Here is a 24,829-nt window from a genome sequence, read left to right as displayed (position 1 = left end):
TTATTGATTGAGAGAAATATACTAATTTACAGTCAATTAGTGCTAATGTACTATTTTAATCTGTGTGACTAACGATTTTCACATTGTCAATGATAATAGTGCTTTCCCCATTTATCAACTTAATTCATATTTTATTTTTATTTAACTGCTTTTTAATAAAAATTCATATCTCGCTTCGTTTAAGGTTAACTGTGCGCACATCCTAAAAATATATGTAGATATAATAAATATCAGCAGCTGTATACACATCGATTTGGCAACATTTCAAACATTTTTTTATATATCAAGCGTAGTCGAGTAAAATTTTATAGCATATAATAAATATAACAGAATGTTTGGCTTTGATTAGCATTACCATTTTTAATGAATATGTTCGCAATCATTCTTCTTTGATACAAGGTAGATCGATTCTGTAAGAAAACAAAAAAAAAATAAATGAAAATAAAAATGTCCATTATTTTTATATTTTTTTACAATAGTTGACTTCACACATAACTTCAATTAATATTACAATTTAAGTATGAACATTATATTATTTATGACTTGAAAGATATTCAGTTTATAACATATTAAAATGTTTAAATGACGATAAAAATTAACAAGAAATTGAATGCTTAAATTTCGTTTTTATTTGAAATAGTAAGATTTATATTTTAATTTCTGATAATATTTTTTTCTTTATTTTTTATTGGAATATTAAATATTCACATTAGATTTCATAAAATGCTAGGCGGTGGAAATTCAAAAAAAAAATTTATGATTATTTACAGACGAAAATTTTCTCATCTTATACTTTCAATGAGAAACCACAGGATAAATATCCTTACCGAAATATTACTACATATAAAACAGTAAAAACTTTCATTGTGACGAAAAAGTGTTTAAAATTGAGTATAGAACACGAATATCGCAATTTTCTTTATTGAAAATCTTGAAATTTACTTAATTTATCATGGTCGAACAAGTGTTACTTTGGAGTACTTGGTCGGAACGTCACGTTCGCCTCTAGTTTTGTTGTGGCGGCTTTTGCTGATATTTTCATCCAGTTATACTCAAAACATGGTGATTTATTCTAATTTAAAGCTATAAAACATATAACATTAAACTAAAGAATTGTTGCGTACGATACGGCACTAAAAACGTATCGAATGTTTATTTAGGTTTTAGGTTATGTTCTAATTTTTCGTACTTGCCTTCCGTCACATGTAAATATTTGTGTTCCTTTAAGTAGAACACAAAAAATGAATAGTTTGAATACACAGTATATGAATAATTACGAAGTATCATTTTGGTACACATATTTGTAACAATATTACAGTTTATGTATAGTTATCCCTTGAAAGAACCATCATCAAATACTGATTTTATTGTACACCTTGTTTTAGTCGCATACGATTCTTCTGGTGCAGCCAGGCTCTCGACCTGAAACCCGTACATATTCGGATTACGAAAGCGTCAATGACTGTATGGAAGGGGTGTGTAAAATTTATGAGGAGCATCTGAAGAGAAAAAATCCCAACACCCCCACCATAACCTATGACATTTCTCAACTATTTGACTTTGTGGACCAGGTGAGTCACGCAAAATGAAATCCACACATATATATATATACATATACACATATATGCATACATTATTTCATTGTGAACTTATACACGTATGTTTATTTTTACAGTTAGCAGATTTGAGTTGTCTCGTCTATCAAAAGTCTACCAACACCTACGCACCATACAATAAAGACTGGATTAAAGAAAAAATTTACGTACTATTACGACAAGCAGCTGGTCAGACCGACTAGGGGCAAAGAATCTTTATAGTTTTAAGAAATCTAATTAATACTAAAGATTCAAACTTTTTTCTTTATCACATACAGTTTAAAATGATAGCCGCGTTATAAAATCATATGTGTGCGGCAAATGCTAGGCTTTATAAGAGTAGAAAATTGAGCAATGCATGTATATATATATATATATATATGTATATACGGCGGCACGTATATGTACATGCATTGCCTTTTTAAGTGCTTTGTATCCGATGTACAAAATCCAGTTTAGGTGGATAATTCATAGTTCCATAGTGCCTGCAGACGAGCCGCCTCTGCATGTCTTATTTTGCACAACAAACAGATTAGATTTTTCACAGTAGGAATGAAACGATAAGACTTTAGAAAGGCAAGTCGACATATGATCGACAAAGAAAAGGGGTTTTATTTGATTGAATTCTTCTCAAACGCCTCTTAAATCAAATCTATTGGTGCAAAAGCTCTTTATTATTTTTCATACTCTTCACCTTATGCAAAAATCATCCATATTTATCTGGTCAAGCGCGTACATATTTCAACTTTGGGTTGTCCAATCTGGTCACTGAACCTCTTGCAAAACCAAGAGTCATTTGTTCGCTAATCCGTCCATAGTATTTCAAACATTCGATGTTCTTGCCTCATTTAAGGCAATCAGTATTAGTTTAGACCATTCTTATTTACTCTTTATAGTTGAACTTCAATATGACCACATTCTTCACTGTAATTTTATAGTCGTTTTCAATTACACATTCTCCGCTACGATTTTATATTTGTCAACAACGTTTTCAATTACATATGTGATTGCTTAGATCGGCTTGTTTGTAAACGCCTAGTTCATTTGCCGAACATAAACATCACATTTCTTATAAGTGTACTGGAATTTTTTTGTTGTATTTTGTATTGGATTTCTTTCAAATGTCAGTTTTGTTGTATTTTGTATGTACATACTTTATTATTAAAGTAATTTAAGCACTTTTATAATACATCGTATTGATTTTTATGTAAAATGGCAGCTTTTTTATGTAGATATTTTATGCCTGATTAACGAATTTCGTTTTTGAAAACATCTCATCAGCTATTGCAAAATACATTTTAAATATTGACGGTGAAAAAACGATTGTTTTGATAATGTCTTGAAATTTATTTGAAAACGGCCATTCAGGAATCATCATTAAGATCCATCTCGCAGTCAACTACCTGAAAAACCCTCTGGAATGGATATGACCACAGAAAAAATTACAAATCTATGATATTGTTGCGTATGGGTGGGTGTAGGATCCAAATGAAAGGCCAAAGTCGCTTCACAGCATTTATTTATTGATCCACGCGCAGCCAGCGCTCGTTCCAGAATAATCTCCCATGCCAAGTGTACTTCCCTTTAAAGGACAAGTTGCTCACTGTAGCGTCCTCGACCGGTTTGTTCATCTATTGTTTAGGCACGTACAGTCTCAAGCTTTTATCAGGATTCTGAGAACTATAGCGGGAAGCGAATGAGTGCCGGTACCGACCATTTAAGAGTCCTGCTAGGTCAATTCGGGGTCTCCATTGTTAGTCCACGACTGCACTTTAGGCGGGGGACAATCCCCACGTTACATATCATACAATTTGTATGATGCGATATTAATTTCACAACTTAAAATATGAAGGAATTTTCCAGTACACCGATATACATTGAAATACACATCAGACAATTTCTGAACCCATCAAATTTTGCGCCAAATTGTGTAGGAAATAATAACACTAAACTGTCTTGTTTAAATATTTTTGTAAAATTTTATATTTGGTCCGTGTACCGATGGGCTGGCGCTTACGTCCAACCTGAATTTACCTTCAATAGGATCAAATTGAACCACCCCATCGTGCGGTGACTATAGTCAATGATTAGGTATACTTTTACAACCTATAGATATAATTGATGAGTGTAAATGCATATTTTTTTCAACATATGATAAAAGACCGTAAATCTCAGTAATATAATAAAATAAAATAAAATAATGTAAGTTTCTATGTGTGTGTGTGTATGTAAAATTCAAAAATAAATAATATTGTTTACTGAAGTCGAACTTTTTAATAATGCATAAGTACCTACCTTAGTATTAGTACAGCTGTGGACAAATGTACGAGGATACTTGTAAATAATTATATTATAAAAATACATACCTCTTCTATAATTTGTATATAAAATTATTATTTTGAATAAAAATACCAATCATTTTATTCTACTACCGCCATCTATGTTTAAAAGTAAAAACGTCAGGCACTTTTCAGAAATTCAAATTTCAAACGCGTCTAAAACGATATTTTTTCCCTATGGTAATGGCGGAGGATACATTTACTTTATGAAAACGCTCGGATACGAGGCAATTTTTTCCTGAATTGTAATCGTAAGTGAAGTATAAAAATATGTAAAAAGAAAGTTAATAAGAGGCTTGTAAAAACGGTTTTAACCGAAAATAACCAGGTATTTGATACAGCCACTACCTAAATAGCAAATTACTCTAATGCCTCTTCCTTGGGTTGCTTATTATTTTAAAAAATACGAAATTGTTTATGCAAATCAGTGTATTGAGAAAAGTGGTTTCGTTGCGTCGTTATTATCGTTTTAGTTTGTTTTTACGAGGCTTTTCTGTTTTTTTTAAATGATTTCATCTTCTTTTATTGAAAAATGCCAAAAACATGGGGACTAGGGTTCTTGTCTCTCATTTAAACAACCATGTCTTTAAAAACCCCAAAAACAGACCTAAGCTGTGTAGCTGGAGACTTGTAAAGAGAATGAAGTATAAAATATTATTCGCGAATCAGAATAAGATGCCTGACAGAAGCTTAAAACTATATTTCACAAGTGGTCTAATGCATTTGTCCACGACTGTACATATATGTTGTTCTCAAATTTTCTCTGGTTCTTTATGCAGCATTCCAAACACCGGCAATGTCCTGTAGATTTCTGATAACGTTGCATACTATCTTGATAAAGACAGTGTTGCAACCAAATTTGCAATGATGTGCTGTCAAACCACCAAAAGGGAATAAATTTTTTTTTTATGGACCCATTTTTTTTTATCACTGACTAAAATATTTTTTTAACCATAAAAACATTGTAGGAAAAAACATTAAATAAAATTTATCAAAATGATTGCTTTTCATACATTTTTTGAGTTTCACTTTTTTTTAATCGATATATTTTTCTTTGCTTTTATTTCTTTTTTCTATTTTTTTCAGTGATTTTGGGAGCCATTCATTTTATTTTTTACATGTTTTTTTTCTTTTGTAATCAAAATAGTGTTAAGAAATGTTAGCATCATTCCTTTTTTCTATCTTTTTTTTTTCCAACAAAATTTCAAATCTACAAACTAATATATATAATATAATGACAAAATCCTTAAATAGCTATGTTTTTCAAAATGGCTAATTTGAAATATACAAATTTTAATACATATATAAAATATTATTTTATAATATAATGGTTGAATATAACAATTCAATACCGCAAGAGCAGTTAAAAGTCAAAAGTAAGCTACAGCAAAATTACACAACAAAATTATCAAATATGCCCGAGAAAATATGTATATAATCGCTATTGACTACAATTTTTTGCACTTACGTTCGATTACATAAATAGTTACACTATGAACTGAACAAATATAGTGAGCCTTACATATATATATAATACATAACCTATGATAGCCTAGATAACAAAACTTGTATGATTTACGATATCCAACAACAACAGAATTTCACAATAATATATAAAAATTTGCACAAATTTTGTATTGCCTTGAAAAATGCACTAAGTCGATATTGCTGTGTATAAAATCCTAAGGTACAGTGTGTAAATGATGGGATATATACAAAAAATCAATCTATGAGATTATTTAGCATCACATTACAAGCGACTACAGCATTCAGATTCCATTATTTATTTACTATTAACGTATAATATTGTATATTACTAAAAAATAGTTATATATTTGTAAAACACATTTCGTTATATCTGTTATATCAGAGAGTTCGGTTACAGCCAACTCCACTTAATGCAAGTTTTCATATATATTTTGGTGCACTAACCGACATCATCAAGTTTAATATTTTTAACCACAGCACGGAAAAGATTCCACATATAACTTATTTCATATAACAATTTAACGTTACAAAATGATTTTGTTTTTATTCACTCATATCGTGTATCACTCTCTATAAACTAAGATTAATTTTTAAAAGTGATGGAACTATACATTCCGGTACATTAAAAATGTCGAGCTCGTGAAATATTCATTAGCTTAGAATAAATATATTTTGTTTAATGAATTTCATCAACGTCTAGTAAATATATAATATATATTTTAAGAATATCTCGGTTATTGATGGAGAATAAGCATAAGATCGTTAAAATTGATAATGCCTTGTTGCAAATGGTTAACATTGTTAAATGTATAATGTTTCAATAAAAATGGACCCGAATAATAGGTCTAGACTCTAGAGTTATTTCATCAATCAAGAACTACATTTTACATAAATTGCATTTAAAAAGTAAGCAGAACGAGATAATTTTAACAAATCCATTATGTAAAATTTTGAAATAAGACATTCAACTACATTCACGGTAGTATTTTGATGAGAATTTGCCAGTCGTCAACGTCTCCAAGACCTGTCTTCTTCCTTTTCGTCGTCTTTGCCTTCGTCGTCCTATAAACAAACAAACATAAGACCAAATGAAAAACCGGAAAATTTCAGCAAAGCACTAAAAGAAAATAAAAAAATACAACAAAGAAACCAACCTCTGAATCTGGGTAAGATAGGTTGAATGACGGCGACGGAATAAGAGTATAATCCCAATCTTGTTTCGGGGATGCCAGCAGTATATCTTCAGTATTGGAAACATCACCAGTCGCAGCGTTTTCCGACTGAGAGACCGGAGCTTTGTTCTTTTGCGGCCAAGCCTATGCATAAAAAAAACAAAACGAATTATAAATATCACTCATAAACCTACGAGTTGATTTATTGCTATGCAATCGAAAATCATACATCCGGAACGAAGGTACTGTAAGTTGGCGACACGGAACCATAAATGGCCTGTTTCTCCATTGGATTAATATTTTCAGTAGCGGCAGATTTGTCTATTTGAGGTTGCAGAGCAGACTGGATTGTCTTCTGTTGCCAGGTAACCTGCAATAAATAAAACAGTATAAATAAAACGATTCACAACGAAAAGTATATTTACTATACAATATATATATATATACTAACGGTGAGGGTTCTGTCGTTGAATTGTCTGCCTTTTGTAGCGGCTTGTTCCGCAACTTTCCTCGATTTGAATTGCAACCACAACGATGGAGTAGTCGGATCGGTATGACTGTCCACAATCTCTCCGTATTGCTAGAAAATTTCAAACATTTCATCAATAAATCGGATCATCATACATATTTATACAATTGTTTGAATCCAGATGCTTACAGTGAAATGTTGCATGAGAAGATCTAACTCGTCGGCTTCGTACCCTGAAACAAGGAACGATCGAGGACGATGGTCCACCGACTGGTTGACAAACAATCCAGCTTTTCCACTAGTAGTCGTTTTAGGAAAACGTCCTCGTGTAGATATTCTATAATAATAATAAAAAAAAAACACACACATTGTAAATGATTGAATATAAATGAGTATGTATTGAAAATTAAATCATTACTTCATACATATACGATAAATAAAATCAAAATAAGAAATTATATGAGTGTTTGACTTTATATAATGGAACAAAGCAAGTAACCAAGTAAACAAATAAATTCACGGTGGTTGTGAAAACTTCTTCAATATCAAAATATAGATATACGTACATTTGGTTTGCCTCGAAAGATACAATTGACTTTTACAGACGTACCAAATTCGCATCTATACAAATACAAAAATATCATTCCACAGAGCACCGAGGAATGATTTGATTATTCAGATCACTCTAAAAACTTTCACATGCAATTACCACGCTTTGTAACTTTGCAAAAAAATAAATAAAAAAAAGCACGACACAATAATAATTAAAAATGAAAATGTATAATTGCTGAATAACACAATATGAAACATACTGACCCAACTCTTTTCCTCACAATACGGTAGCTGCGTGAGATAAAATAAATAATAAGTAAATATGCAATTTTTGCAAATTAAACACGGAAATAAATACGTATGACTAACAACTGATGAAACTATGTATTATCAAAAATAAGTTCGAAAAAAGCAAATAAAGCTATATACATATGTAGGTATATATTTTTTACAAACACGTTTTTGAAAATTATCTATGTGTTACGCCTAATTCATTATCCTGCATTTTATTACATTTTATAAATCCAAAATATGTATTTTTACTCTATAATATGAATCAATATTTTTAAGAAGCACTTCAATGAACACAATATATATTGTAGTAATAGATTTTATTTCATACAAAAAATCTGACCTATTCATGGGTATTCTTCTGGCGGGGGTAGAAGTTTTAAGGGCGTATTGTTGCCTTCGGAGTTCGGCGACGCGTTTTTGTAATTCGGACACATCTTGTCCTTCCTGAAAAAATACAAAATAAAAATACATAAGAATAAAAGTAAAAGCAGAAAAAATTAGCACATAAAAATGAACATAAACAGAATATATATATATATATATATATATATATATATATATATATATATATATATATATATATATATATGTAGGGTTGGAATTGAACGAAAGCCTGATGTATGGGCTATGGCTGAGAGGGGTAGAGATGTAACGGTTAGTCGCAGTTGGACCTGTACTCCACGCGGTTGATCACTAAACCTCCGCACGTATCGTCTTAATAAACAACATGACTGAAAACGCACGTGTTTGATCTTCACCTCAACCGCCTCATCCTAACCGTGATCCTGAACAGCGTCGTCTGTCAGGAATCTCTACCACATATACGTAGTAAGGAATGTCTTGCATCCACAGCCAGCACCAATATAAAGAACAAGCCGTAAATACAAAACATACCGGCGAGGCCCAAACGGAAGAGAGAAGATCATAATTCCACTCATACATCACATCCGATTGTGAAAACAATGATGAGCGCAGACTACCAGACAGACGAGCTAAAATAATCTCGGATAATATACGCTCACTGAGGTGGAAAATATCACATTCAGGCAGATTTCATTGAGAGGTCTTGGAATATAAACAATCCGCTAAAACATTGATGGTTAAAAAAAATAAAACTGACCTGTTGTTTGGTAATGAGATCGAGTTCAGCATCGAGGATTTCCTTTTGAGCTTCTTCTTTACTCCTCGGTACTTTCTTTAAATGTCCAAATCCAGCTTTTTTCATCTAAAATATTATGAAAAGCAATGCATAAAAAAAAGCACAAACACTTACAAAAAAATAATCTGTAATATATATATTATCTGATAACAAGAACAACAGGTTAATATGATTAATTAGACGAAATTTAAATAAAACAAAAAATTCCATTAAGGTTGTTATCAATTATACAAATATAAATCAAATGCATAAAAATCGTATTAGTAAGTTTATGAACATATCAAACGACACAATATCAAATATGTATTATAATTAAGTAAGACGTATGTAGATGTTTATTCAACATACAAAAACATAACTGAATTAGAAGTTAATTAAAAAAATAAATTTCACAGTAAATTTTGACATAGCAAAAAAAAAATGCATCATATATATATATATATATATGAATGTAATTTGGAAAATGATTTGGGAAGGATTGGATGAAATAAGTGAAACCCCTCGACGTGTAATAGATCATGCGAATCTTAGGCAAGCAAAATATCATAGTAGAGATTTACTACCCTAATGTATAATAAACAATATGCAATTTAATATATATATATATATATATCACCCCTTACATGAGTTCATAGCATAAATATTGAACAATATATTAGGTCGTCCCTGAATTAATGTCGTTTTTCAAACTTAATTTTTTTAATTATTTATAATTCATCAAGATATATATCATCAAGAGTCAACATTGGATTTGCGATAATTCATCAAGAGTCAAAATTGGATTTGCTTCGATATCCGCCTTTAGAGATGCGTTCGATATCCTCTTGAATGCACCGACCACTTCGAGGCTCATCATCCAAGCTGAGATTGCCGGATTGAAATGTCTTAAACCAACGTTGGCACTTCCTTACATCCAGTATATCGCCGTATATGTCGCAAATGAATTTTGAAGCATCTACTGCACTTTTTTTCGCGTGAAACAACAATACTATACTGCTCCTTAAATGAGCTTCTGATGGACACGTCTCTATCGTTTTTTGTGGATGGGGTACAAAAGATTTTTTTCGTTCACAAGGAATGCAACGAATCCAGAAGAAAAAAAACATCAGACACGTCTTCACTTGTCAACGAACCGAAAGAGATCAAGTCAAAATTGCATATTACAAAAACGACATTAATTCAGGGGAATACTTAATATATATATATGTAATATTAAAAATCAATTAATTAGAAGTGAATATGACTATTTACTCATGTATTTAAAAAAATCCACTGATTAATAACACCACATAAAATCAATGAGATTCCACATGGTTACACGTGTCGATCATTTTTTTGTTGAATGATAAACACGAGACAAAACACAGAGTGCACACAAACATAGCAAACATAAATTGAATGTTAACCATTGTCTGGAGTGAGTTTTGAGTGGAGAGGGACATTTTTCTCATCGAATTCACCACATACGAATCTTCAAGCTATAAAACGGAAAATATAAATAAATGATAAAAAGGAAACTTTCAAGGAATCGTCAGGAATTGAAAGAAAGAAAAAAAAAGGTAAAGCTAATATAAATTAATATATAAATAATAAACATCGTAATGTGGAATGCGTCAATGTGAAAAATTTAAAAGTTACCTGCAAATTTGAAGACTTGGGATTTAGATTTGTAACCAACTCCTTTCTGGTGCATTCAATGCCTTTTTGGACGGCTTTAATGGTGGTTATTAAAGAATCTTTTTGTGCACCGCTCACTACATAGAAAAAGCAATAAATTAATTTCAAAAACACATTATATTGTATTATACCAGTGTCGGTCTATCGGTGTGTAATTTACGTGTTTCCAAACGCTCCAAAAGAAGTCTTTGGTGTTGCAATTGCTTGTCGAGCAGTTGCTGCAAGCGCCGACGAAGATCTTTGACAATTTTGGCACCGCTTTCACCTCTTTTCTTCACCATAGCGGCCAATTCCTAAATCAAAAAAAAATACTTTTAAGTAAATAAACCAATTATTTTCAAATTAAAACAGTAATTAATAAAAATAAAGAAAAAAATAACCTTCAAACTAAATAATTTTAGTAAATTAAAAAAAATTCCATTTAAAATAGACATAATTTATTATTTATAGTGGCCGAAACTAATGACCGAAAGCAAATAAGCTATGTTTTTAATAATACTTCATTCAAAGGCCGTCTAGAATGTTTTTAAATCCTCCAAACTTCATACAAAAAAAAGTATTATTTAAAAGATTTAGTTTCAAACTTTCATTCATATGTATATATCATTACCAGCAGATTTAAAAATGTGGATAAATTTTAAAATATATATATATATATATATTTCTAGTTTAAAGCTGCCTTTTCTTTTCAAGAAATTGATCGATAATATTCAGAAAAGATTTCAATTCCTCAGATGTTGAAATTGACTGGTTATTTGTCGCATAGAATATATACTTCTCACGTTGAATCTTTCATTCAAATGAACAACACAATGATCTATATGTAAGATAGATATCGTTTATTACATGAAAATGTATTGAAATATATAGAAATTGTGACAAATACTGATCTATAATTCATACTCTAAAGAAGCTGTATTTAAAATTTCAATTTAATTGATAGAAAGGTTAAGAAGTTACGTTTAATTTACAAAAACCACTATTTTTACCGTTACTTTACAAAAAATACGCACCCTCAGAGTTTACAAAATATTGGAAATAAAATTTTAACTTTTGTTTGTACTTTTTAAAAAGATTCCATTTAATTATTGCGTTTAATAAAAAATCATAAAAATTAGCTTTAAAATATTGGCCAACTTTTCTTCAATAAATTAAAAACGCAATAAATGTAAAAAAAAAAATAAACGAAAATGTTTTACTGAAATATATTTCGTCCATTTTCTTATGGAACTCTTCGACCGCATTATACAGACTACCTACACATGTACATTACAAATTTAAAACCAGCAGCGTGGACTAGTAGTAATCATATATGCTTTCGAACACAGTAGTCACGAATTCGAATCCCACTGGTTGCTGCCAGACCTTGGTTTGTGTGACTCCAGGTCGATCGTTTCCTATCAGAGTCTGGCAATTTATCTGATTTTCGTTACGTGGTCAACCATTGGTTGGGTGGAAAGAACACGTTCGATTTATTTATTTTTCGATTCAAAGTCCCCACAGGGGGCGCAACACCCATGGGGCCCTGTCGGGGGCGCCGCAGGGGACGCAACACCCATGGGGCCCCTAATAAAATAAATAAAAATATTTTTATATATATATATATTTTTATACACCCCGGGCAAAGTCGGGTAATAAAGCTACCTTCTATAATATATAATTTGGAAGGAGACTTTGTATGTATCCTTGGTTCGTTCGTTCGCAAATCCGTGACGTCATCGAACAAATGATTCGATTTATTTTCTTTTCGATTCATAGGCGCCGATTCGACTTGGTTCAGGGGGGCGTAGCCCTAGACGGAAAATGATCAGGGGGGCGCAGGTGGCGTAGCCCTAGACGGCAAATGCTCAAGGGGGCGCAGGTGGCGTAGCCCTAGACGGAAAATGTTCAGGAGAACGCAGGGGGCGTAGCCCTAGACTATATATTTTTTAATTTTTTTTTATACACCCCGGGCAAAGCCGGTTAATAAATTTTGTCTAATATAAAATTTCGAAAGAGACTTTGTATGTATGTTTGTTTGGTTCGTAGAGTCCGTGACGTTCAATTTAATAAAAAAACAAATGAATATTCAAATAAATTTAAATAAAATAAAACTATTCAAATAAATTTAATAAAATGTTTACTATTAGATTGGACATGTTTAAGCGGTTTATATTACAAAAACCGAGCGAAGCCGGGTAATACAGCTTGTATACGGAGGTGTGCCACAATGGATGGACCACTAAGGTTAAATAGTAAAACAGGCTACTGAATGCAAATATGAACAAAAATTTGTGGAATTTAAGATTGAATATGCTAGCTAGGGTTCGGGTAGTGACTCAAGCTGAATAGAAAAATAATTGGGTCGAAGGGGGATGGCAAAATAGGTCTATTAGCAGTTTTTCGCTTTTGGCGGTGTTAATAATACGTTTCGGGAAAAAAATTCATATTTTATTTCACATAAGACTTAAAAGTATTTATTCAAATTTTATTTCATTAATAAACCTTTTTGTGTTCATTACTAGTATATATTACAATTGTTCACGTGTTTTTAATATTAAGTGATTTTCATTTTTTTTCAAAGACCACCTAAAAACAAAATAATTGACCGTGTTAAATTTTTAATCGCTAGGATTATCGAAACCAAAGTTTATGTATGAGCGAAGATCATTACACATATAAATCAAATCACAAAAGTGTAACCGCGAAGCAAAAACAAAAAACTCACATCCAAATCCATAGAATCGGTGAAATTTTCACTCTGTACAACATTTTCGTTTAAATCTACGTCCATTTTGTCGATCAACTTGCGTGCGTGTGCATTCGCTGAAAGACCACACACGAATGTGTGCAGCTCTCTCGTCGACACAGAGCCGGGTCGATTGCAATTTGAAGATAATGCTCCTTCGTCCACAAGTGGCAAGCGACACACTGAATGCGAAATCCAGCCCGCGCTGTATTGTCAAATGATTCACGTTAAGTCGCTCGCTTGCGAATGGCTTCCACACATTATCTCAACAAACAAACGTCCAAAGGCCAGTGTACAGTTAAACTCAAACACGTCAAAACTTGCACGCCAGTGACGATACTACATACATAGTATGGTGTCATCAACACCACCCACTTTTATTAGAAATTGTGCACACATCATACGATATCCAAATCCAAAGTAGCATAGATATGAAATCACCGATTTAACTACAGTAGCGATCAAAATAAATATGTCTGTTTATACTTTTCGTTCGAATCCGATATATGGTTTTCATTGCGCTTTGGAATCCTTCAACGCCTTTTTATTTTATAAATAGCACCCTTTTATATTATATTAGCCAGTTTTATAAGCTGTTCTATAAGATTCTATGACAGAATCACTAATAACCATACTAACACACTTGTGAAGAGTCTCGGTGATTACAACAAAATGTCTATACCCTTCAGGTATAACACACAGATTACCTAAACACAATCTGCTTTAGGTCATCGACTTTAGCGAGTCTTTAATTAATATTATGTATTAGATGTATTATGAGCATTTATAAGGATTGTAAATAGGTTTTTGAGCTCTTTTTCCTATTATGCTGTAGATTAACATTAGAATAATATAATACTATGATTACTAACCAAATTAAATTGAATTGTAAAATAGAAAATGATCAGTAGATCAGTAGCTATTATAAAATAGATATAAGACGTATTGTGAACATAATTTCGTAATATAAAAAAGCATTTAAAAATCAAAAAAATAAACAGCTTCAGGCTCCTTGACATATTTTCGAAAAATATGCAAAATCGACTTTATAGGTCGAAATTTTGCCTCATTAGTTCGAAGATTATTGCTAATCAGGTGGGATGCAGTAGGATGTTTGGTACTTAGTTGCATAAACAGGGTAACCTAATTTGAAACCCATTGAAAATTTATGTATGTAGTATATAATGGTGGACCTGGTTTCACTAATTCTCGTTAAATGAACTCTTCCTTTCTATACTTGAATATAATTTGTCATCAATTTTGAATACGATTGATAATTTTATGTTTATTGCGGCTACATGCATATGTATGTATTTAATTTTATTTCAATTAATTAAACATTTTGAATGAGAAAAAAGTAAACAAGAAACAGGAATAAGATATTGAGAAAGAAGAATTACAGAAATCCTTTAAGTTTAAAAAATACGTCTAGCTTATTCTTAAAAATATTAAGGTTATTAGAAATTACTACGTTATTGGGAAGACTGTTCCCAACTGAAACCACTCTGTTTGAAAAGAAGGAATCTCTGATCAATTTATTAGATTTTTCTTTTTGGAGCTTAAGGGTGAAGTGAGTGTTTTCTTTGAACGTAATAAGATTGGACATATGACATTTTTAATGATTGTTTAGTATATTAAAGACTTCGATTAAGTATATACTCTATTATATTATCTATTATCGTCACTATCATATACTCCTAGTACCGAGACAAGTATAGAAACGGAGAGTTCATTTAACGAGAATTGATGTTTCGCAGGGAACCCGAAGCATAATGGGGCTGAAAATCACAAATAATGAGCATTCCGATAAAAAAGAACTCAAAAATGCATGGGAAGACGTGCGGTATCACGAAATAACTCAATATTACATGAAAAAGTCGATAAAATTGATGCATTTAAGAATTGAGGCGGGAGTTACAAATAAGGGAATTATTAAAAAATACTAGATTAAGTGTTTTAATTATTATATGATTTTTATAAAAAATTTAGTTAAATGAATTCGTTTGAGTCCAAAAAATCATTGGGATCAATTAATGATGAAATGATTTAAAAGAGAGAGAGAGAGAGAGAGAGAGAGAGAGAGAGAGAGAGAGAGAGAGAGAGAGAGAGAGAGAGAGAGAGAGAGAGAGAGAGAGAGAGAGAGAGAGAGAGAGAGAGAGAGAGAGAGAGAGAGAGAGAGAGAGAGAGAGAGAGAGAGAGAGAGAGAGAGAGAGAGAATCCACTGTCAAAGTGAACAATAGAGACCCCGAATTAGGCTTACGTGACATTACCCGATCCATTAAGTGCCTAGACAATAGACACATCAATGAATCGGGGAAGCTGTACTGTGCTGTAATGTAACCTTAATTTTTCATCAAATTAAGTCAATACAATCATCGATATATAATTTATTTTTCAAAATTGTATAATAAAAATGGACGAATTTTTCGATCGCTACTTTTGTGTTGAAGAATCTAGTGCTATTTTTCTGATTGTTGAAAGCACCTGCAAACGCTCTGGACAAATATAGCGCACATTGATGCATGTTCAGACTTGCATTCTCGATTTACCGTACCGTCAGAACAACATCATTTAAACGCAATACGCAGTCATGGTCCATGTGCAAATTAAATCAAAGTGACCGAAGAAGATTCGATAAAACTTTTAAGCATACAATATTGTTATTTTCTTATATGAAACAGTATTTCGAACAGTTTTGATTATTCAAGACTGTACATAATAATATTAATAAAAATGAATAACATTAATAAAATAAATGCGATAAAATTAGCACTCATACATTCAAAAATTTAAATATAATATCCATAGACTGATTCTTTCTTAAATCAATTCGTTCGAGTTCATAGCGTTCGTTTGTTTTTATTTTTATTATTAAATTCATTTGAATCGAAAACAAAAATGAATATTTAACGACAGCCAATCAGAAACAAATTACAAACACACACACACAAACACAAAATGAGATTTTTAATTATGCAGTCACATCCTGAAGATACTAATATGGGATTGATATCAAGAAAAACAAAAAAACAATTTATCGTATGAGTCGGGTATGATTCAAGAAAAAAAATCATACATATGTGCATTAATTATTCGCATTTTATGCAACGATTGAATCGTGTCGAAAGACAAGTTTGAACGTGCAACGCTGATTTCCACTGACAACGTCATCGGGTCATCAGATATAACACGGCGACACACCATTTATGGACTGGTATACGAATGCATGCGGCCAGCACATCTATTGGTGTGTTTTATAACTATTTTTTATCATGGTAAATGTAATTATTCACTGTAGATGTCACTATCGTAAATTATATTATAGAGCAGACATGACGAAACATATTATATATTGGCATATTTTTCAGTCACAATCCGAGTGTTCATTCCGGTTCGTTCATGAACATACTAGTTTGTTCATACACGAACTATTGTTTGGAGTGTGAGTGCTAACAGCCAAAAACTTCAGATAGACTCCTACAATGTATCACATGAAACTTTTATCAGTCAAAATTTTTGAAATGAAAAACATTTTATCAGTCAAAACCTACATAGTATTTGTATGGAAACTGCATTATAGCGTTGCTGTAATTCCCATTTTCGCGAATATTAAAAATATTGCAACCCAAGTAAGCTTACATTAAAATAAAAAAAAGGATGGGACAAACGAGTGAGAACAAATTAGTCCATTTATTTACTTGTTATTTTGTGTACACTATAACTGTTCAGATTGGTTCTTGTGGGAACAAACTAGTATGTTCATGAACGAACGAAATGTAGACTTGCTCTATAACATATACAGTGTGATGTAAAATAAGAGTAAAAAATGCCGTATAGATTTTATTAGTTGTTTACAAATTAAATCAACTTACTTGAGTGGCGGGTACTTCTATCTTTGTTTGTTCACTTGAAGTAACTGACGGTTGATCTTTGCCAACAGTGGAAGTAACATCTCCATTTTTATTATTTTCAGTGGCGGCATCGGTTGCTTCCTTTTTGGCAGGTTTATTTTCAGTAGAATTGTTGTTTACTTTGCTAGAATCTTTATTGATGAGAACCTAAACCAAAATTGAACATTACCTTCTATGTTATACACTACATTTTCTTATTGAAACATTGACTGGATAAAATTGAACCAAAATCTAATAAGTGTCCACCCAAATTGATATTTACCCTAACCATATGAAAAAATACATAAATAATTTAATTGACTTGCCTTATTATGCGACACATGATTAACATTATTGTTGTTAACATGCGAATGATTACACATCAATCTATCCTTAGCAGATGTTCTCTGACCGGGTGGTACATTCTCTTGTTTGCTCTGCTAGGAAAAAACAACACTGTAGCGAATACGTAAACATTTTAGAACATATTATACAATAAAAGTCGAAAATCATACCTCAGAATTGTGCCAGAACACTTTGATAAACCTGTTATTTAAAACGGCTTCTGTACTCTTATATGCAACGTTCGCTTCAGTGTGACTGGAAAATGTAATTAAAGCGGCTTCCGGATCATCCTCATAACAAACCTAAACACATGTAAAAGTATTATAAAGATTCGAAAATTTTGTTTCAATTTGATTCATAGATTAGTTAATTTTAATTACCTGAATGTTAACAATTTTTCCGAATTTACTAAAATGGTTATTCAAATGCATTATATCATTGAGACCGCTAGGAACTTTTTTCAATTCCAAAGAACAATTACCACCGGGAGTTTTATTCATATGATGACGATTTGGACCTGCAACATTTACAAACCGCACTAAAAACACACTCAAATCTTGATACTCACTTTGGGAAATCATCAAGTTATATTTACCGAGTCTTGTAAAATCAAAAGGCTTCTTTTTACCGAGATGCATAGGAGGTTGATGAGCAATATGATTATTGGCAGGTACAACGGGCGCGAGAGGCACTGAATTGGGAGCCGGACCCCTCATAGGTGCGAGAGCCGGTGGAGGAACACTAGTACCATTGGGAGGCATGTTTTCCATTCTATAATCCGAAAAAAAAGGTCAAAATATAATAAATTTCGTGTAAAAAATTCAACATGCACGTATGTAAAAAATCATCGTTAGTACCTGACAGTAGGTATGGGAATCAGTTCTCGCTGAACCGGATGATGTCCATGAGCCGGTCCGTGAATGAACGGAAAGAAAGCCGGCGGCGGAGCAGCATATAATCCACCTCTTGCCCATATATCTGGAGCTAAGGGATTGTATTCAGAAATGCAACCTACATATGTATACAAAATTTAAACAAAAGTCTTAATGGAAATGTACGAGGGATTTTACGATCGAATGAACTGACGATAATTACCAGGGGCGGGAAGTCTTGGCGGCGGCCTCGCCATCGGAAGCGCGAGCAACGAAGAATCCTCGAGCACGACGGGATCGATCCCATGATCGAACTGACACAGATCACCTCGCATGCAAAATCCCTTCTCTATAATAAAATCACATATACAACACGGTGAGTGTTTATTTACCTTTCATACACTTTCATATTTGATTTTTAAAAACAATTACCGTCGAAGTCTCTGCATCGTTTCTTTTGAGTGGGTGCGAATATGCCCGCTAGCGTTGTCGTGCCGCGAGGTTGGTTTCCACTGTCGCCGGGGTTGGAATCTTGCGTTGGAGTTGCGGTTCCACTGACCGAGTCTCGTCCACGTCTTTCGTCCCTCTCACGGTCTCTATCCCTGTCGAGCCTTTCGCGGTCTCGATCGCCCTTATCGCGATCAACCCTATCACGGTTGCGAGACTGCCGATCTCGATCTCGCTCCCGGTTAACTCCGTCTAAACGTTCTCTAGGAGGATTAGGTACGGGAGACATAGCACGTTCTCGAGATCTGCAAAGTGAATAACAATGAAAATTTTGTAATAAAAACCAACCTTTCTGTGTCAATATTTTAAATTTGCATTGGTTTTAATCTATGTATTATATATATAATAATCGGGAATTAAATGACCACATTATTGAAAAAAAAAAAAAAAAAACTACTGAAGAATGAACCGACGAATGCGAGTAGAATTGTATAGTAAAATTTTTAAGATAAATTTCTTTAAAAACCTCACCTAGATCTACTTCTACTCGGTGGGATATCGGCTTCGGTACCAGGAGGTGGGCTTCTATTTCGATAACGAGGTATTCTAACTGGAGGCGATCCTGATCGTGACCGTCTGAATGAAAAAAAAATTTAATTGTCACAAATTGCAGACGTTTCGAAATATTCTAATAGAGTTGGATCATTAATTGCAATTTTCTTATCAAACCAATTCGAATAAACACATCATTGAGCAAAACTACACACACCACTTAATCGTATACCATTTCTCGAGCGTCATTAATTACCTTCTTTCGTAGCGACTCAACAGAGGGGGGGATCGATTTCTCCAAAGGGCACGGCCACCACTAGGAGGTCGACGATTCCTATCCCAAGATCGACTCCTCGATCGTGACCTATACTGTCGTCGTCTCCTATCTTCTTTATCCTTCAAAAAAATACACAAGAGTTGATTTAAATCGTAATTAAAGACATATGATTTGAGAGTAGTATTAAAACACTAACTGAATCGCTTTTTCTATCACGTCTGCTGTTACGAATCGGAAGTTGTTCATTCAAACTGTCTTCCAACAAATCAGGTATAACCTAAAAACACAAAAAAAAAAAATCAAATGAAATACAATACCTCGATTATCTGGATTGTTAAAAACAAACAAAACACAAATTTTACGATTTTGCTGCTTTGAAATGCATGCCATAAACATTCGAAAATAAGAAGACGGAGAAATGAGTCAGTTGTCTTCAAAATTGAATACTCAAAAAGGACGTTTGTTTCTTGAAAATTTGATCGCGATTTCAGTATTTATTTTTAATATCATGAAGTTAACTGATTCTTTAACGTCAGAAGATGGAAGCTCAGAGCGTAAGGTTGTGGAAAAATCAGGATATAAAGACGAAGTCGAAGAGTGTATTTCTATGTGTTTCATTCAAATATCTGGTTCATTATTGTATGAAAAGTATTCGCGATTTGGCAGCTTCAAAAATAACAGCTAACTTTAACCGTTTGCCCGCGGCCGTCTTCTATGGAAGCTTTGGGCGACAAGTCTGTAGCGCGGCCGTCTTCCATAGAATTTCTGAACTTTGCACGGGATTTTGAGGCTTATATGCACCTATTTCAACTGTTTTAAGGTTCAAAATTGGTTGAATATATTACTGAGAGTTGAATGCCATCTATTCAATTTGCTTAAAATGAATATACACCAGTCAAAATTAGTTTTTTGTGGAACCATACTGAAGCCTCGTTTATGTGACGTCACGTCTTCATACAATTATGAAGAATGATTATTTGACAATTAATCCAAAACTACGAGATATATTATTGTTTAAAATAATACTTTATGGTTAATTGAGTAAATATTAAAATCTGAATTTAAGGTCGAAAACTCGATTGCCAAATTCGCCAAAAAGGTACAGGGCTTGTTCGCTATATTTATTGTCGCGGGCAAAGGGTTAAGCAAAAATCAATAATTGAATTTCTTAATAAAGAATAATTTGATATTGATATTCATACTATATATGTAAATGTAGACAAATAAAATTATTCGCACTGAATGTACGTCTTTCCCTGTCAATTGTGATTTTTTTGATTATCCGGACGACGACTCCTATTGTCCGGATAATCGAGGCTCTATTGTATACACAAATTATTAAAAAATAAACTTAAAAATGGCAATGTATCAAAACGCTCGGAAGACTGTAGCAAAATATACTGAATCGATTGCGAAGTTAAGTATATATAGAAGAGGCTAATAAAAAAAATATACCTTGACTAGAGTTTGTTCAGTGGCGTACGCCGGTTTTTCTTTAGGAACGGTTGCTGGTACGAATTTAGTTGTCCTATTCAAAACTATCCTATGCTTTGCACTAACATCTTTTTTAGAACTATCGTTGTGTCTCGCTCGACTCTCAGATTCTTTCTCTTTGGCGCTAAGGGGATCTTTCTGATCGCTCCTTATTGACAAAACTTCAGGTTTGTCGTCCCTAATGTTGTCGGCGAACACCGGTTTGGTCACTAGGTTGTTGTGGTCGTGGTTTTCATTCGACGGTTTCACCGTTTTTTCTAAAGAGACGGGCGAAGCGGGCTGGTGCTTCTCATGAGGTTGATCTGGTTTTAAAGGCTTTAAATATTCTCGACTTTCTAACGATTTGAACAAAAGTTCCACAAACGGCTTCGTCTCTGAAAATTCAACAAACGTCAATAAAACAAACACACATGTCAAGACACACAATCGAGATTTTAAATCGAAAATACCATGTTGGAGGAACACGTCGAGTTGGTCCAACATGCCATCCCTCAAATCGTCCAATGGCTTGTCTTTTTTAACGAGGGCATATATGTATTTAGCCAGAGCTGCAGGATCGGCATCGCAGCTGAAAATAAATAAAAAAAAAAACGATCAAAATTCATTCAACATTAGTAAAACGAATTCCCTCACATATTATTAATTTTTTAAGCGGCATTTTATAGCTTACACTCAAAATTTTCAGTTTATTTCAAAAGAGTGCTGACCTACTTACAATCAATGCACAAGCAAAATATATATATATACGTGCTCTGAGAGCACACTTTATTAAATCCTTAGATTCAATAACTAGTATAAGCTTTTAATAATGACATGCTCGATCTTCAAACCAGTCACCGACGAGTGAGAGTTGTATTGATATTGCAAAACAATCAAAAAACTGTTGATTGTGAATATTTAGGTCAAATGATAAAGGTGCCGTAGCGTGCATTCGAAATGAACTTTATTGAGTTTCATACAATTCCGCAGATGCAAATTAGTACTCATCCGACGGGTGAAAATGGCACCTACATGATTACATAATAATCGGACGTGTTCTAGCTGGTCGTATCAGAATTGAAAGGGTAAAAGTATAGAATGGGTGAGTTTTGATATCGGGCAACGATAATTTGACTCATTTTCGGTAATTTGGTGGTGGGTTATTGCCTCGTGTAAAACATACATAGAAATGTTGTCACAATTGATTTGTAATAGAGTAGATGTGGTGTGTGTTGTTTGATGGTGAATAATTGTTACATTGCAGTATGAAGTCGATCGAGGGGAGGTGCGGGGGGAGGGGGGCTTGGCAGGGGTTGGATTTGGCGCGAAAGGGGGCGTGCGAGTGGGTGGGTGTGAGTGAGAACGAGGAGTGAGTGAGTGAGTCTTACAGCGGCTCCAGCACGGCCGTCAGCCATAGGTTGAAGGCGTCGGGATTGTCAATCAGCATGGCGACGATGCGATGCGATCGGCGAGTGGCGATTGGCGATTGGCGATTGGCTGGCGACAGGCGACAGGCGCGAAGATCGTCGACTGGCGAATGACGGTGTCGACGAGTGGCGCGACAACGAAGAGACGAAGAGACGAAGAGACGACAACGAAGGCACGCGTCTCGGCCACTCTGCACTTCACGCTCGCCACTCGCCACTCGCCACTCACCACCGCCACCGCCACCGCCACTCGCCTCTCGCCTCGCGGTCCAAACACCCCACACGTCGTCACTTTCACTGCAGCCAACATACGGCAAACATTGTCGCGTGCATTTGACACCAGCGCCATGTCCATACAAACGTATTACACTTCTCCCTTCCTCAATTATGGCACTAGAGACATTATTTTTCAATATGCTATGGATATCCACCATTGGCATGCATTTGTGCTTTTATTTTTTTTTGATTAGTTATTTTTTATAGGAGTTAGGAGCCGCCAAACATCTATAAAATCGCCTCTTTTTTACACCCACGAAAAGAGTCCAGCGTGCTTATTTAAGAGGGCTGTACACCCGAAACCTTAATTTTATTGCCGTTCCTTTCTTCGATATATATATATATATATATATATATATTGAGTGAATGCATTGATGTATAATACACTAGATGGGCCCAGACGTGTTATTTTGGTCGGAGATCTTGTCTTCACTAACTGAGGGGTGCGGGGGTTTAACTACCGGGGAAGTTGAGTTTTTTTCCCTACGACGCAGCGGTACCTACCTACCTATTTAGAGAAACTGTGCATGCGCCAAAAGGGAGACAAGTATAACACGTGAGGGCGGATCTAGTATGTTCTAGATCTATGAGTGAATGCAACAATATATATATATATATATATATATATATATATATATATATATATATATATATATATATATATATATATATATATATATATATATATATATATATATATATATATATATATATAGGATCCGGGTGTGAAGGATTCCAAGTGAAAAGCGCAAATTCAGTCAAATCTATTTATTATAACCATGTCGTCCGGCTTATTCTCCAACAAGTAACCATAGCAACACGCATCCGGTCTCTCCCATGCATACCACACACACTTTTATCCCTAGCAGTTTGGCCAACCACACATACGGCTCGCTTAAAAATCATTCCTATATATATATATATATATATATATATATATATATATATATATATATATATATATATATATATATATATATATATATATATATATATATTCTCGCATTCACTCAATATATATATCGAAGAAAGGAACGGCAACAAAATTAAGGTTTCGGGTGTACAGCCCTCTTAAAGGCGCTACAGACGCTTTGGAATATCGGAGAGGTCGATCGTGCGGCGAACGATGTTGACGCAGACCGTAACATGTGTAGGAACATTCACCGTTAGGTCGAAGTGCATTCAGTACGCCGCACGTCGAACCAAATTCTGTTCGTTCGCCACACGGTCTACCGAAACACATACCGCTACGATATTCTAGAGCGTCTATAGCGCCTTAATACTCTACAAATTCTCCGTAGACCCGTCTCTGCGAACGTTTGAACGTTTTTTTTTTTTTTTTTTGTAGAGTAACAGCATTAACATTGTAATAAATCGAAGATATGATCAATAAAGAATATTGCTAAAGGATTTTTTTATATCTATTTTTATCATTGTCCCCTTTTGAGATTTTCAAAACCCGGTCATCTTAGCTTACCATATGTACAAATGTGTGCAACGCACAGGCGGCCGAACTCTTGGGCGCGGCCCTGCCAGTACGAATTCTACCCTGGAAACCCTTCTACCCTTAGGCAAGGCGAACAATTTTTCTAGTCTGAGTCCAATCAATGATCTAATGCAGCTCCTGCTCACAGTCGGTTTCTTTTGAGTATTTTATTTTATTTTTGATTCAGTTGTTATTATTCTGCCTGGCATATACAATATAGAATTTATGCGTGCTATCAATAATGTCTAACCACGGTAGACGCCTACATCCGAATATGGATTTGAAAAATAATGTAACACGAGCTTCACTAT

The 24,829-nt window shown here is 33.7% G+C and overlaps 2 protein-coding genes across 6 annotated transcripts; one reads left to right on the top strand and one right to left on the bottom strand.

The window, feature by feature from the left end:
* The first annotated feature begins 958 nt into the window (after nucleotides 1-958).
* On the top strand, nucleotides 959-3,856 carry e(r) (enhancer of rudimentary). Its single transcript, XM_077437361.1, has 3 exons — nucleotides 959-1,062; nucleotides 1,386-1,571; nucleotides 1,676-3,856. Exons 1-3 carry the CDS (start codon nucleotides 1,060-1,062, stop codon nucleotides 1,796-1,798), a joined length of 312 nt encoding a protein of 103 aa, XP_077293487.1. The 5' UTR covers nucleotides 959-1,059; the 3' UTR covers nucleotides 1,799-3,856.
* Nucleotides 3,857-4,842: 986 nt separating this feature from the next.
* On the bottom strand, nucleotides 4,843-23,049 carry swm (Zinc finger protein swm). 5 transcript variants are annotated; one of them, XM_077437058.1, is made up of 24 exons: nucleotides 22,718-23,049; nucleotides 21,800-21,918; nucleotides 21,312-21,724; nucleotides 20,053-20,133; nucleotides 19,836-19,975; nucleotides 19,559-19,663; nucleotides 19,013-19,332; nucleotides 18,804-18,929; nucleotides 18,566-18,719; nucleotides 18,304-18,479; nucleotides 18,089-18,225; nucleotides 17,879-18,010; nucleotides 17,690-17,800; nucleotides 17,346-17,531; nucleotides 10,906-11,038; nucleotides 10,707-10,822; nucleotides 10,475-10,546; nucleotides 9,030-9,134; nucleotides 8,250-8,353; nucleotides 7,253-7,400; nucleotides 7,046-7,174; nucleotides 6,824-6,964; nucleotides 6,577-6,738; nucleotides 5,069-6,484 (listed from the first exon to the last, which is right to left on the bottom strand). In XM_077437058.1, exons 1-24 carry the CDS (start codon nucleotides 22,774-22,776, stop codon nucleotides 6,431-6,433), a joined length of 3,423 nt encoding a protein of 1,140 aa, XP_077293184.1. In that variant the 5' UTR covers nucleotides 22,777-23,049; the 3' UTR covers nucleotides 5,069-6,430. The 5 variants fall into 5 exon arrangements, with proteins under 5 accessions (XP_077293209.1, XP_077293184.1, XP_077293193.1 ...); XM_077437067.1 differs by having other exon boundaries at nucleotides 18,566-18,692; nucleotides 22,718-23,040; XM_077437083.1 differs by lacking the exon at nucleotides 10,475-10,546 and having other exon boundaries at nucleotides 4,843-6,484; nucleotides 18,566-18,692; nucleotides 22,718-23,040.
* Nucleotides 23,050-24,829: the final 1,780 nt, after the last annotated feature.

This window comes from Arctopsyche grandis, chromosome 1 (assembly GCF_051622035.1).
Source record: "Arctopsyche grandis isolate Sample6627 chromosome 1, ASM5162203v2, whole genome shotgun sequence".
Lineage (NCBI taxonomy): Eukaryota > Metazoa > Arthropoda > Insecta > Trichoptera > Hydropsychidae > Arctopsyche > Arctopsyche grandis.
The sequence above is the reverse complement of the archived record's forward strand: the minus strand, read 5'-3'. Positions and strand labels throughout refer to the sequence as shown.